The sequence below is a fragment of the Gouania willdenowi genome, chromosome 21 (genome assembly GCF_900634775.1).
Source record: "Gouania willdenowi chromosome 21, fGouWil2.1, whole genome shotgun sequence".
Taxonomy (NCBI): domain Eukaryota; kingdom Metazoa; phylum Chordata; class Actinopteri; order Blenniiformes; family Gobiesocidae; genus Gouania; species Gouania willdenowi.
Genome location: NC_041064.1, coordinates 17,141,539 through 17,154,064, shown reverse-complemented (window position 1 = coordinate 17,154,064; position 12,526 = coordinate 17,141,539). Strand labels below are relative to the sequence as shown.

At 40.0% G+C, this 12,526-nt stretch overlaps 1 protein-coding gene across 6 annotated transcripts in view; it reads left to right on the top strand.

Annotated features, from left to right (window-relative positions):
* Positions 1–11,009, top strand: part of dcaf6 (ddb1 and cul4 associated factor 6) — a 29,965-nt gene extending 18,956 nt beyond the window's left edge. For 3 of the 6 annotated variants that reach the window (XM_028435365.1, XM_028435362.1, XM_028435364.1), the window contains 10 exons: positions 1,477–1,536; positions 3,100–3,298; positions 5,526–5,629; positions 5,700–6,012; positions 7,186–7,215; positions 7,874–8,012; positions 9,142–9,298; positions 9,367–9,455; positions 9,759–9,864; positions 10,764–11,009. In XM_028435365.1, coding sequence (XP_028291166.1) covers positions 1,477–1,536; positions 3,100–3,298; positions 5,526–5,629; positions 5,700–6,012; positions 7,186–7,215; positions 7,874–8,012; positions 9,142–9,298; positions 9,367–9,455; positions 9,759–9,864; positions 10,764–10,822 — 1,256 coding nt within the window. In that variant the 3' untranslated portion in view covers positions 10,823–11,009. The remainder of the gene's footprint in view (positions 1–1,476; positions 1,537–3,099; positions 3,299–5,525; positions 5,630–5,699; positions 6,013–7,185; positions 7,216–7,873; positions 8,013–9,141; positions 9,299–9,366; positions 9,456–9,758; positions 9,865–10,763) is intronic. The other 3 variants (XM_028435363.1, XM_028435368.1, XM_028435366.1) reach the window with 2 other exon arrangements.
* Positions 11,010–12,526: the final 1,517 nt, after the last annotated feature.

The window sequence follows — 12,526 nt, the reverse complement described above, 5'->3', positions numbered from 1 at the left end:
CCACCATCCCTACCTCAGAGCAGCCCGTCCACAGGCTCCCTCCCTGTCACATTATCACCCCCGACCTGCTGCGTAGCCACAGCAGACCAGTCCTCACAGACCGTTGCTGGTCTGGGTGAAGCTAACCCCCACAGTGATCGTCTCGTCCCCGATAATGCACTGAGTCCCTATTAGCATCATGCACCTCACTCTGTGTGTGTGTGTGTGTGTGTGTGCGTGTGTGTGCGTGTGTGTGTGGGCTGATTCATTCATGCTCTTGTTCCATCTCTCCACCTGCTGCTTGAGTTTTCTGTTGTTGAAGTGGCACAAGCAGGATGAAGCTCTGCTTTGATCTGGGCTCACATAGTCTTTTACCAAATTCACTTGATTAAAAACAACTGCAAACAGAGCAGACACGGGCAACGGTCTAATTTTGTGAGGCCCCCAAAATAAAAGTACAAAGATGTCAAAAACACAACACAACAGCAAAAATACATAAAATGACTCCCAAAATACATACAATTACTTCCAAAATACATAAAAGGACTACAAAAACACACCAAAATAACAGAACAATATACAAAAACGATAAAAGTATACAAGGTTGCATAAAAATACACAAAATCACTCAAAAACAGATAAAAATGACAGAAAACACACAAAACGACGACAAAAATACACACAAAAAACTACAAAAATCACAAAAATATAGAAAATGACAATGAAATTATACAAAAAAACATACAAAATTACAGAAAAATATACAAAGTGACAACAGAAATACAGACAATCTGTAGTTCTTTCCTGTATTAAAGCTTAAATTGATTATTATTCTAAATGAGGACCAATGTTCATAATGTGGCCCTCGGATTAATCACATTTTTGTGGCTCCTGCCGTGATAACAGTCGCTCATCTCTGAAATAATGAATGAGAAATGCCTGATTATCTAACATAGTTGATTTGATCTTTTGTACAGATATATAAGGCTGGCAAAAGCTCTCTAACATACAGATATATCTACTCTTAGACTTGTACTAAACAAAAACATTTTACCATTCATTTGTTATTGATCATAAGATTTTAGAAATGCACTGAAGGGAGAAGTGTGCAGCCTCCTGGTGGAGATGCATACAATCAATATCTTATTTTAGATGTTGGAGAATCTCATTTTTAAGCTTTCTAATGTAGCAGAATAATAATATAGTTTTTATTTCATGGCTGAAATTAAAAATTGTCTCTGATTGTCGTGAGCGTGCGTTTGCCTTATTTCTATAGAGACGAATTACCAGACATTTTTAATAAATAGAGGTGGTATGCATTTAATGCTCTTAAAGTTGACTAATGCTTTGACTAATACTACTAATAATAACAATCACCTATCAATCAACACAGCATTAAAAGTCTTTGGCTGGTTTGGAAGTCTTTAACTCCGTGCTCGTGTGCGTCTTGGTTGGACGTGCGTGTTGGATGTTTAGTGGGTCTCGTTTGTGTTCCAGATTCCCCCTCGTCTGTGGTAAACAAACAGCTGGGATCCATGACTCTTGATGAACAGCAGGGTGCGTCCTTCCCTCTCCTGACCAACACCCTGCCCCTGTCCCTGTCCACGTCCACTTTAACACTCACTGTCCTCCATGCTGTCTGTCTCTGTCTCTCTGTGTTCACTCCTTACTGCCAGAACAAACTAACTCATTCCATTATGAGAAATATGACTTAACCTTTGACAATGGAAATGGATTACTTCTATATTTACTGTAAAATGAGCTTGTATACAGTAGTTTCTGTCTATCTACAAAATGTTGATTTAACTTTTAATTGTTGTACCCTTCAAAAAAAAAAACATGTCAAATACTTTTGGATTATTAATTTATTTTATTGGACGTATAAAGAAAAATGGGCCTTCCTTTCATAGTTCTTTGGTTTTACCTTCAGCAACTGAAATATACGCTTAAAGTTAGAGTTTATCTGCACAGACAATGGTCGCTAAAGTGTTTGGGTAAATATGAGCAGACCATTGCGCACAAAACTCTCCAGTGTTTTTTTTTTTTTGACAGTCTCATAATAAAAGTGTGAGAAACAGTTGATTTTAAATGCACGACTGCATCCATGAATGAAGGTGGTATGTAATGTGCTTACTTAAATATCCTACTACAATTATTCGCTTTTTAGTGTTTTCCTAGTAAAATTTTCTTGAGGAGTTCAATTAGAAATGACATTTTACCCAAAATAAAACAGTGTTTTTTTTTTGGCACATTCTGTACCAAAAAGATTCAGGATGTGTTTTTATTTGCCACACGCACGGTTATACATAATAAAATGTACAGTGAAATGTATTTATGTACCAGAATCCAATTGAATTGAATTGAAAATTGAATAAAGAAACACCTTTACAAATAAATGAAATAACACAAACTAACTGCTGTTGCTCAAGGGTGCGTCGTGTAAAATGTCCTACAATCAATAACTTTACGGTGACAAACATTCTGTCATGACTTTGAGTCAAAAATGTGGATCTCGTTCACATTGCGTTGCTGTCAATGAGATTAATGTTCAAAGACACACATTTAATTTAGAAATTAGGTTAGTGTTCAAATCCCTTCCTGTGGATTTATGACTATTGCTTATTTCTTATTTGTGTTGATTCCTATGGAACAAATGTGAGATTGTTATAATTAGAAATTTAGACAGTCTCAGTCCATCAATTGACATCAGTTTTTTTAATGTTTTTTTATTAAATTTATGTCTGATCACCTATCAAGTTACTTAATGTCGGCTGTAAGGGAATAATTCAGCATCCAGGATGACTTATTATTCAAAATATTAATGATTAGACCTACCCGGGTCACTCTTCCTCTTAATGTTTTTCAATTTAAAGCTAAAGTATGAGAGGATCCATTATTGTGTATTTATTGTGCGTTCCTGTCTGTTTCTGTGTGTCTTCTGTCGTCTCAGTTCTCTGCTTGTTCCCATTTTATCTGTTATTGTTCAGTCGCGGATGCAACACTGTGTTGCATTGTGTTACCAACCTGCTTCATGCTGCTAACAACTCAGAGTTAGTGTGAACAGCTGCACTCATGAATCCATTCTGTTGTCTGTGGTTTCTTGTTTGTTTTTTTTTTTAGGAGCAGCAGAAGCTGTGGGTTCACCTCCTGATCATTCTGCTCCTGCTCCAGTCAGCACCAGCGCTCCCACTACCTCCATATCCAACACCACCAGCACCGGCAGCAGTCGACCCAGCACAGCAGAGCCCGTCCTCAGCCTGCATTACAGCTCAGAGGGAACCACCACTAGTACCATCAAACTGGACTTCACTGATGAGTGGTGGGTGATGTAGAAACCATGAGTTCATTTTAGTGTCTTTAGTCAAACATGAAGAAGTAAAGGTTTTCTCATTTGTTGGAATTTTTACACTGAATTTTGAGTCAAATAACTGGCATTGATTGTCATTTGGGGTAAAATGACACGTTTCAAGGGGGGGAAAAAAGTCAAACAAACTCAAAAACTTTTCACTCATTTATTTTTTTAACTTTTTTTCTTTGTCTCAAACTTCACGACAGAAGCAACATCAAAACAATACATTAAATAATAATCTTCTGATCACTATACAGTGACAAACAAGTGGCAGGATGAAGGAAAAGCTTATCTACTCCTGACCCTCCTTACTATCAGTGACCAATTCTCATTTGGAAAAGACAGGAAGTTGTGCATTTGTAATTTTAATATCAAAGCATGCAAATAAGTTTCCTCAAGTCAAAAAAAAGGAGGCTGACGAAGGAGAAGAGAAAGACAAACACTTACTTTTGAGATTGATCATTTCTTTCAGAATCATGGGACATGATGTTAAACTGTACTTTGTGCCAAAAGATAGTAGTTGCATGAGGCTCACCGGCCTTTTTAACACTAGACACCCTCATCAAAGGTGGCCAGCTACAGGGTGATCAAGCCTGAGCTTTTGTCCCATAACTGCCACCTACTCTCTCCTATGTACTTTAAAATTTCAAATGGCTGCCTGTTCGGCGCGGTTCTGGTCGTCTGCTGGGTGTGGGCTTCGGCTCCTCCGCTGGGGCCTCGGGCAGGGAGTTCTCTGGGCCCTCCCCTCGGGGGGTTAGGCGCGGGGGTGGGGTGGGGGGTGGGGGGGTCGATGGGGTGGGGGGTCTGGGGGTTGGGGGTGGGATCGGTGGCGTGGTGCGCTGGGTCCTTGGCTCCTTGGGGCTTTCTCGGGTGTGTATGGGGGGGCGATGGCTGCCTCTCGGCTTGGGATCTTGGGGGCGTTCGGGGGACTGCTTGGCCGTGGGGTGGTCGCCGGGGGCCCTTAGGCTGCCTGCTCTTGCTGCTGGCCTGACTGCTTCTTCGGGCCCGGGGGCGGCTCTTGGGTTTTGCAGTGGCGGTACTTGGAAATACATTTGTCATGGATGCACTGGCCTTGGGCTGTGGGATAACACTCATACTGGGCTCAACCTTAGACACGTTGTTCCCAAATACCTGTTTTATGGAATTTCCACTCACCTCTTCCTCTGTTCACAGCCACCACCATTATTCCTAAACCACACACTGGTCACCAAACTGGCTTGACAACACAACAATAAACACAATATACACAACCACAATTTCACATCGCATCACTTAAAACTATTCCTCACCCATTCCATATCCTATCTTGTATCCCTCTTCCCTGCCAACTTCCCCACCCCCCTCCAACCCCTCACCTTGGTGTAACACCTGCCCTCTCTTTTTTACATCCTCCCTTTAATAAAGTATTTCTTACCCTTCCCTAGGGAGGGCTGGTGACGGTCACAATTATGCAATGAAATAAATAAATTTATTTAATTGCAATAATAAAATATGCATTGCTGTCAAAAGATTGCACTTCTTGTAGTGTTAACCTTCGAAAGCATGTGCAGACAAGGTAAAAAAAAAAAAAAAAAAATTTCAAATGTAGTTATAAACCTCTGTGGGTGTGTCCTTTATTCACTACACACGTTTCTTTATCCTTTCTTTTTCTTGATTTTTTTTTTATTTAGTTGCAGAATCACTCAAACGTAAAGGTCCTATATCATGCTAAATCAACTTTTTTGAGCTTTTAACCTTGTTACAATGTTAATTCCTTATCAAAAACACCCCCAAAGTATTATTGGGCTTCTTTCTTGCATCTACGAGCAATCCTCACTAATCCTGCTCTCTGAGCTGCTGCTCTGCCTTCTTCGGAAAAACGAGCAAAAAAACTTTAGAGACATCACGAACGTCTGAACCGCCCTCTCCAGGAAGGGCCTGCTGCCTGTGTAAGTATCAAATGCCTGTGACTTTTCAGAGGGCTAAAACTCTGGAAAACCTAAAATACTATGTTGTTGAAGAAATGGAGATGGGTGAAAAATAGCATAGTACTGGACCTTTAAACTTAGCATTTTTCACTTTTTCTGACAGAAACACTTCATCTCTTCTGTCTGTATCCATAAGGATGTATCCTTAGCATTTAGTTTGTATTTTCTTTAAATAAACAAATTGCAGTGATGTGCAGCCCAAAGCAGAAACCATCATGTGTGATTAACAGGAGCCACAGCTCGTCCAGTTCAATGGGCGGTGGAGGCCCTAAAGCATCAGAAGCAGCAGCTGTACAAAGCAGAGAGTCCATTCAAAGCTCCACATCACAGCAGCGTGAGTCCCTTCTCTCTGGTTCCCAACAGTTTCTACCTACCTTCACACATGTTCACGTGTTCCTCCTCAGCTCCCTCACAGTCCTCAGTGCATCAGACTCCTGCGTCCACTGAGACGTCATCGTCTGCTGCCTCCAGCTCGGCTGCGGCTCAGGGCCAATCAGAGGGCTCCCCTGAAGGACACGGTACAGCGTCTTCAACGCAGGAGACGCCTCAGCAGGAGAGTGCACCGGACACCTCGGGGGGCTGCAGGAGGGCGGAGCCTGGCACGGATGAGGCGCAGGAAGGACAGAGTCAGCCCGCGCGAGCCAATCAGGACTCTGACGACAGCGATGACGACCCCATACTCATCCCATCAACCAGGTTTAGAGGACAAGGACAAAGGTGCGTGTAAGACGCTGTGATTTTTACACTAAGCTGTTATTCTGTTTAGAAACTGTGACATTAAAGAACAACCAAACCCCTGCTTTCTCCTGACCTGCCATTAAGAGGGAAATTTTTTTTTAAAAAAGGCCTTGATTATGGGCGGTGCTCCTGGAGCTGTTAAGACACACCCATTCTATACTATAAAATCTCCATAGAACAATCTATGCTAAGCTAACTAGCTACTCATTACTCAATATACCTCGATTCACTCTTCTCTCAATCCACCCTACTGATCACAGATTGTAGAGCCCCCAGGTGCTAGTTTTTATAAAAGGGGCGGGGATAACAGTGATTGTTTGTGATGCAAGATGGTCCCAAAACGTCTCACGATCTTGTTTTCAGCCAATAGAAAAAATAAATTGTAATAGCCTGGTTTCAACTCATAGAGGGCAGTCACTCTGACATTTTACAACAAAATATGCAAAATTTAAATACTTTTTGACTAAAATGTTGGGAGTTGGACCAGGATCAATCAACTACAGAAGCCCTAAAGGGCCATGCTTTCATACATTTTATTTCCTCCGTTTTCCAGTGATAACGACTTAATTTTCTCGAGATCTCAAGACTTTGTTTTCCTGTGATAACGGGATAATAAACAAAACAATAGTGTAGTATCATAAATCATTGCAGGAAACATCATTCAGTGTACCAATGTCAGAGGAGGAGGAGCCTATAGTCACCGCATCAGGTTTATTTTCAATCAAGGCCTGACACAGGCTTAAATAGCATTATGCCTAATAAAATATATGAAAGCATGGCCCTTTATGACTTCTGTAATCAACAGCATGAGGTTTACCAACCTTTTTAACACTAGACACCCTCATCAAAGGTGGCTAGCTACAGGGTGATCAAGCCTGAGCTTGTGTCCCATAACTAACACCTACTCTCACTTATGTACTTTAAAATCTAAAATGTAGTTATAAACCTCTGTGGGTGTGTCCTTTATTTACTACACACGTTTGGTTCCTTTATCCTTGTTTCTTTTTCTTGATTTTTTGTAATCAGCAGCACTACTTCATACACAAATATATTAGTATTCAGCAGAAAAAAGAGGTTTTGGGGTTTAGTTACTCTTTAAATGAGAACCGTTTGTCTTCTACTGTTTTACCATGAATGTACCTTGACTTTCAGAGGGTCTGCAGTAGGAGATAGGATGATCAGGTAACACAGTGTGTCAACCTGCTGAGCTTCTCACACTCAACAGCACAGTGTGATGCAGTGTGCAGATTAACCTGTGTTTGATCAAAGCACACTAATATCACAGCCTATGGTGGCCATTGTAGGACATCCTCAGGTTTCTGAGTGAGGCATCAGCTATGAGGAAAACCTCTCATTTATCAGACCAAACGGTCTCACGTCTCAGCAAAACCTCCGTCAGATGAAACGCTGTCAAATGACACGGCCTGTGGTGTTTTACGGACTGAGGCCGTTGAGTTTGACAACTTTTATTTTGAAGCCCTGAGGCCGTTAAATTTGATGGCGTTTCATTTGACGTAGGTTTTGCTGAGATACCTCACTCTGAGACCTGAGGACGTCATAAAATGTACGCCGTGCACTAACATCACACCCAGTTAACTGCAGAGGGCTGTGCATGTCCAACAGTGCATGACTTTAGAGATGATGGAACACACACACAGTAGAAGATAGTTCCAGTGTAAGCTGATGATCAGAGCTGCTTTCCATTTCTCAGGAAAATAAAACACGTTGGTAGATGATGATGACTCAGCATGAGCTGTAAAGCACAGGTTTAACAGAATAGATTCAACAGCAAAAGGTTCAATGACATCATTTCATGTATTTTGCTCACGTTTCTTCTCAGACGCTCTGCCGCCGCTCGCATCCAGGAGCTGTTTCGTAGAAGAAAAGAAAGGAGGGAGATGGAGGAAAGCGAAACGCAGAACATCAGGAGACCTTCAGTCAAAATGGTCTACAAAGGCCACCGGAACTCCAGAACTATGGTACACCCCCCCCTCCCCCCCCCCCCAAAAAAAATAAATAAAAATGATGTTTATTAGGAAAGATGGAACGTCTCTCATCACACGGCTGCATGGTTAGCTTTAGCTTAGCATAAAAGATTTAGAGTATTAACTCATTACCTGTATAAAAAACACCTGTCCACACCTAATGAATCCCACTGCAACCACAACAACATGGGCAGGACCAAAGAGCTGTCTAAGGACACCAGAGACTCAATAATAGAGCTGTCGTTTGAAAATAAAAGCATGTTATATGTAGTTATTAGTTACTAAATGTATGATAAAGTGGGTTCATTACACTACACTACAACACTGTGTCAGGTTGAATTTGGCAGATAAAATGATTGGGAACGGGGAATCAAACTGAATTGATTGAATCTCTGCAATAATAAATTAAAATATAATAAAATATGAATAAAAATGGCAATTTTTTTTAATTTGATTGGATAGTTTTTGGTGAAAAGCTCAGGTATTTCCTACAATTAAGTTTCTTCCGAGTGTTGCCAGGTTTGGTACTTATGCAGCATTCGATTGTACTCGGAACTCGGATCAATCTGACGGAACAAATCGCAAAAGTGCAATAAAACGGCCCTTGAGCTCAGAACCCGGAATGACGTTTTAGCAAAATGGCGGCGCCCACCGTTAGATGTAAACAGTCACCTTCTCAACTTTTACTTTTATGTGCCATTTAATTTGGCACGTGTGTTACTAAAAGTGCAGAGTAACTCTGTAGTGGTATCTCCATCCCTACTTTGTTCATTTAGAAGCCACTCTGTAAGTAATGATACCAGTATAGTTCAATGCACTAGTCTATGGTTCTATGAAGCATGCAGGATTAACCCCATTGGTGCATTCAAGTCTAACATAAAGTGTAGGACGTTTTTCTCTCTCTCTCTCTCTCTCTCTCTTATCCAAGGAGCTAATATATTTCCCCAGTAAGCATTTTTTTTGCTTCTCTTCATCTTGCTGTGGCCAATAAAACGCATTTACCTCGGAGGTCGTTACTAACGACCAGCATCTTTCCGGGTTCCGAGTGCAATTGAACGCAGCATTAGGTACCGTATTTATTTGATGTTGATCCACATTATTAGAGGACTTCCTTCCTGTGCAGATAAAGGAGTCGTGTTTCTGGGGGAACAACTTTGTAATGAGTGGCTCTGATTGTGGCCACATCTTCATCTGGGACAGACACACAGCCGAGCACCTCATGCTGCTGGAGGCAGACAACCACGTGGTCAACTGCCTGCAGCCGCACCCCTACGACCCCAGTGAGTCCACCAACACACACGCGCGCACGCACACACACACGTGTTCTAACGCTGCCTTCTGCCACCAGTTCTGGCCTCCTCAGGGATCGACTACGACATCAAGATTTGGTCGCCACTAGAACAATCACCGTCTTTCAACAGGGTTCTCGCTGATGAGGTAAAGGAAAAACTCATGTAGCTGATGAGTCATGTTTTTTTTTCTTAGACGGCGTCATTTTCAGGCAGGAAATCACCAAGGGCGCCTGGCAACATGTTAACTACCTCACCTGCTGCTCATACTGGGCAGCATCTTATGGAAAAGCTCATGTTTGGATATAGAAAATGAAATGTAACGTTGCTTAATGATTGTTTACGTTGTGAACCAGTAAGCTGACGGAGATAGCCAATCAATGAGCTCGTGCTTGTTTCTTTTCCTGGTCCGTGTTTGGTTATTTGAGTTTTTTTTTTTTGTTCCCTGCAGGTAATCACTCGTAATGAGCTGATGCTGGAGGAAACCAGAAACACAATCACCGTCCCTGCCTCTTTCATGCTCCGAATGTTGGCCTCCCTCAATCACATCAGATCAGGTGAACACACACACGCCTGAGTCCACGTTACACGTAAATAGATAGCACGTGAAATAATATCAGGTGTAAAAATGGAGACGCACTGTTTAAATTAAACGTAGAGTCTAAGCAGTGATTTAGCTTCGTTAGAGCCCCATATGTAATAACGACCCGAAATGTTATTAAAAAAGTGAAAGTAATGTAATAATACCCAAAATGTAATAACTGGTCAATAAAAGTGCTGAGCCTGAAATGTAAAAACTTTATACAGTATATATATATATCAGGGTTGGAGCCAATTACATTTACTGAGCCTTTAACAAATAAGCTCGTAATACATCACCTGTGTTAGCATCTCTGATAATGTTTTAAATCAGCTGTAAAATACACTAAAAAATATGATCTATCATCTTATTTGTTTCTCATCTCTTATTTACCTTGTTAGGTTTCCTAATCAATGAAAATATTGGGATTCATATTGTTGGTGTGGGCGTCCGAACCCCTCGATTCTGAAATTATATGAAATGATCAAGAGAATCTTGATATGAAACATATTTTAATAATATTTAATATTAACATACTGTATGTTTAAGACATAGAACTGTAACATGGTTCACTAGTTCTGCATTCTGAACTCAATTATGATTACAACAGCAACATTATTTCAATGACTACAATTAAAATTTTGTCATGATTGTAATTAATTACCAAATACAAGATTACAATTATAATTCACCACAACTGTGATATGTAAATATACATGAAGGTAAGACAAAAAGTTACTAAAAAGGTCAAGATTCTCCAAAAGGCTTTATTATAAATATATACACATGCATCTCTATAATGTAACACAATTATTACACTATTTGGGAAATTCTTTTTTTTTTAAATCATGATTTTCGTCTGACTTTGCTTCACAGATCGACTGGAGGGCGATCGCTCTGAAGGATCAGGTCAAGAGAACGAGGACGAGCAGTAGGCGGGGGGCGTTTGTTGTCGTGTTCGTTTTCCTTTTTTTTTTTTGCTGTATAGCACTTGGAAAAATACCAGAGATTTGTACAAGTTTAGTGTAGATGGTTTCCTTTTGAAAACTAGTGTCATTTGTAGCTCCTTGTGTTTTTTTAAAAAAAAAAAAAAAGACGACTTTCTTACTGATGCATCTGTGCGAGGTTGTGTGAATGCTATAGGCGGTGACGTGAGTAGAGATGTAAAGATATCTATATTAAGTGTGAGAATAATGGTGGCTGGTGTGAGAGAATGTTCAGTGCAATATTTTATTTGGAGAGGCTGAGCTCTGATAAAGTGTTAACGTTTGACGTGAGAGTTTCTGTAGCTGGGAAACAACGGGGGTGGGGTGGGGTGGGGGGGCTGCTACAGGGGTTCACACGTGACTCCAAGTCAGAACATGAATGCTTTAATTTTGATGTTTAACTAAATCTGTGGCTCTTCTCCCAACTAATGTTTTACAGAATTTGGAAAAAAAATAAAAATAAAAGATGAGAAACAACTCTAGGGTCTTTGTGTTTAATGAATGAAATAAGGTGAAAACTCCACAAATGGTTCAAATTACACTGGAGAAAGTGTCTAAAATGGTGTTTTTTAACCTTGGGGTCACCAGAAATGTCCAGTAATGATTACATTTTAAAAAACACTGATTAAAATTCTACTTTTATGTTATTGTTCTGTATTTATCTATTCTGCACAATTTAAAAAATACATATCAGAAATTGATGCTTTAAAACACCACACACAATCTCAGACAACCATATTCTCAGTATAAAAAATATCTCGTTACTTTGTGCATTAATCCTTATAAGTGCTCTGTATAACAAATGATAAAAAAAAATATTTTAGAGGAAAAACAAGTCTCTGGGGTCGCCAGAAATGTGATAAACATGGGGTCACGACCTATAAAAGATTGAGAACCAGTGGTCTAAAAAAAAAAAAAAACCCACCAAAACATACTGATTGTTAAAAAAAAACCTTTAATACAAATAATTAACGATACACAACTCAAGTCAAAATCAAAGGTTACACGAGTACAAACGTTATAAAAGTACCTTTCAGACAAACATGTATGAGGTAGGACTGAAGGTCTACTATGAATGTGTACCAGATGATTGGTTCCTACGTACCATCAGAAACACCACATGTTGCTATGTTTTACCTGTTGCTACAACAGTGTAACACTGATTAAGTCATTGGCCTCCTGGTGTGTGTCTGCACTGCATCAAATAATACACAACAGTCCTGTTCTCTGGTGTGAACGCATGTGTTGTTCATCTTAAGAGCATTTACTGCCTTTTGTCCACAGAAACAGTGAAAAGTAATGAGCAGCTTAACACACACAGAACAATGGTTACCCAGCATGCACTGCACACATTCACAATTTCATTTGCAGGCACATTGGGCTGTATTTCAAAACATTTAGGCTGAAATCACATTTTCAGTTTAAACTGTTCGTCTAAAAGGCACAAAGAGCCTGTAAGTAACGTTGTGTTAAGGATAATAATAATAAATAATGCTTTCAAAAACAGGTTATTATCAATTAAAGAAAATAATAATAATATTTCCTTACTGGTCCTTTTAAAACAGACCAGATTTGAGTTAGAAGTTCATTCGCTAGAAGACGAACGATCGACTGGATTGAATAGAAGAAAAAAAAAACAAAAAACAAATTACA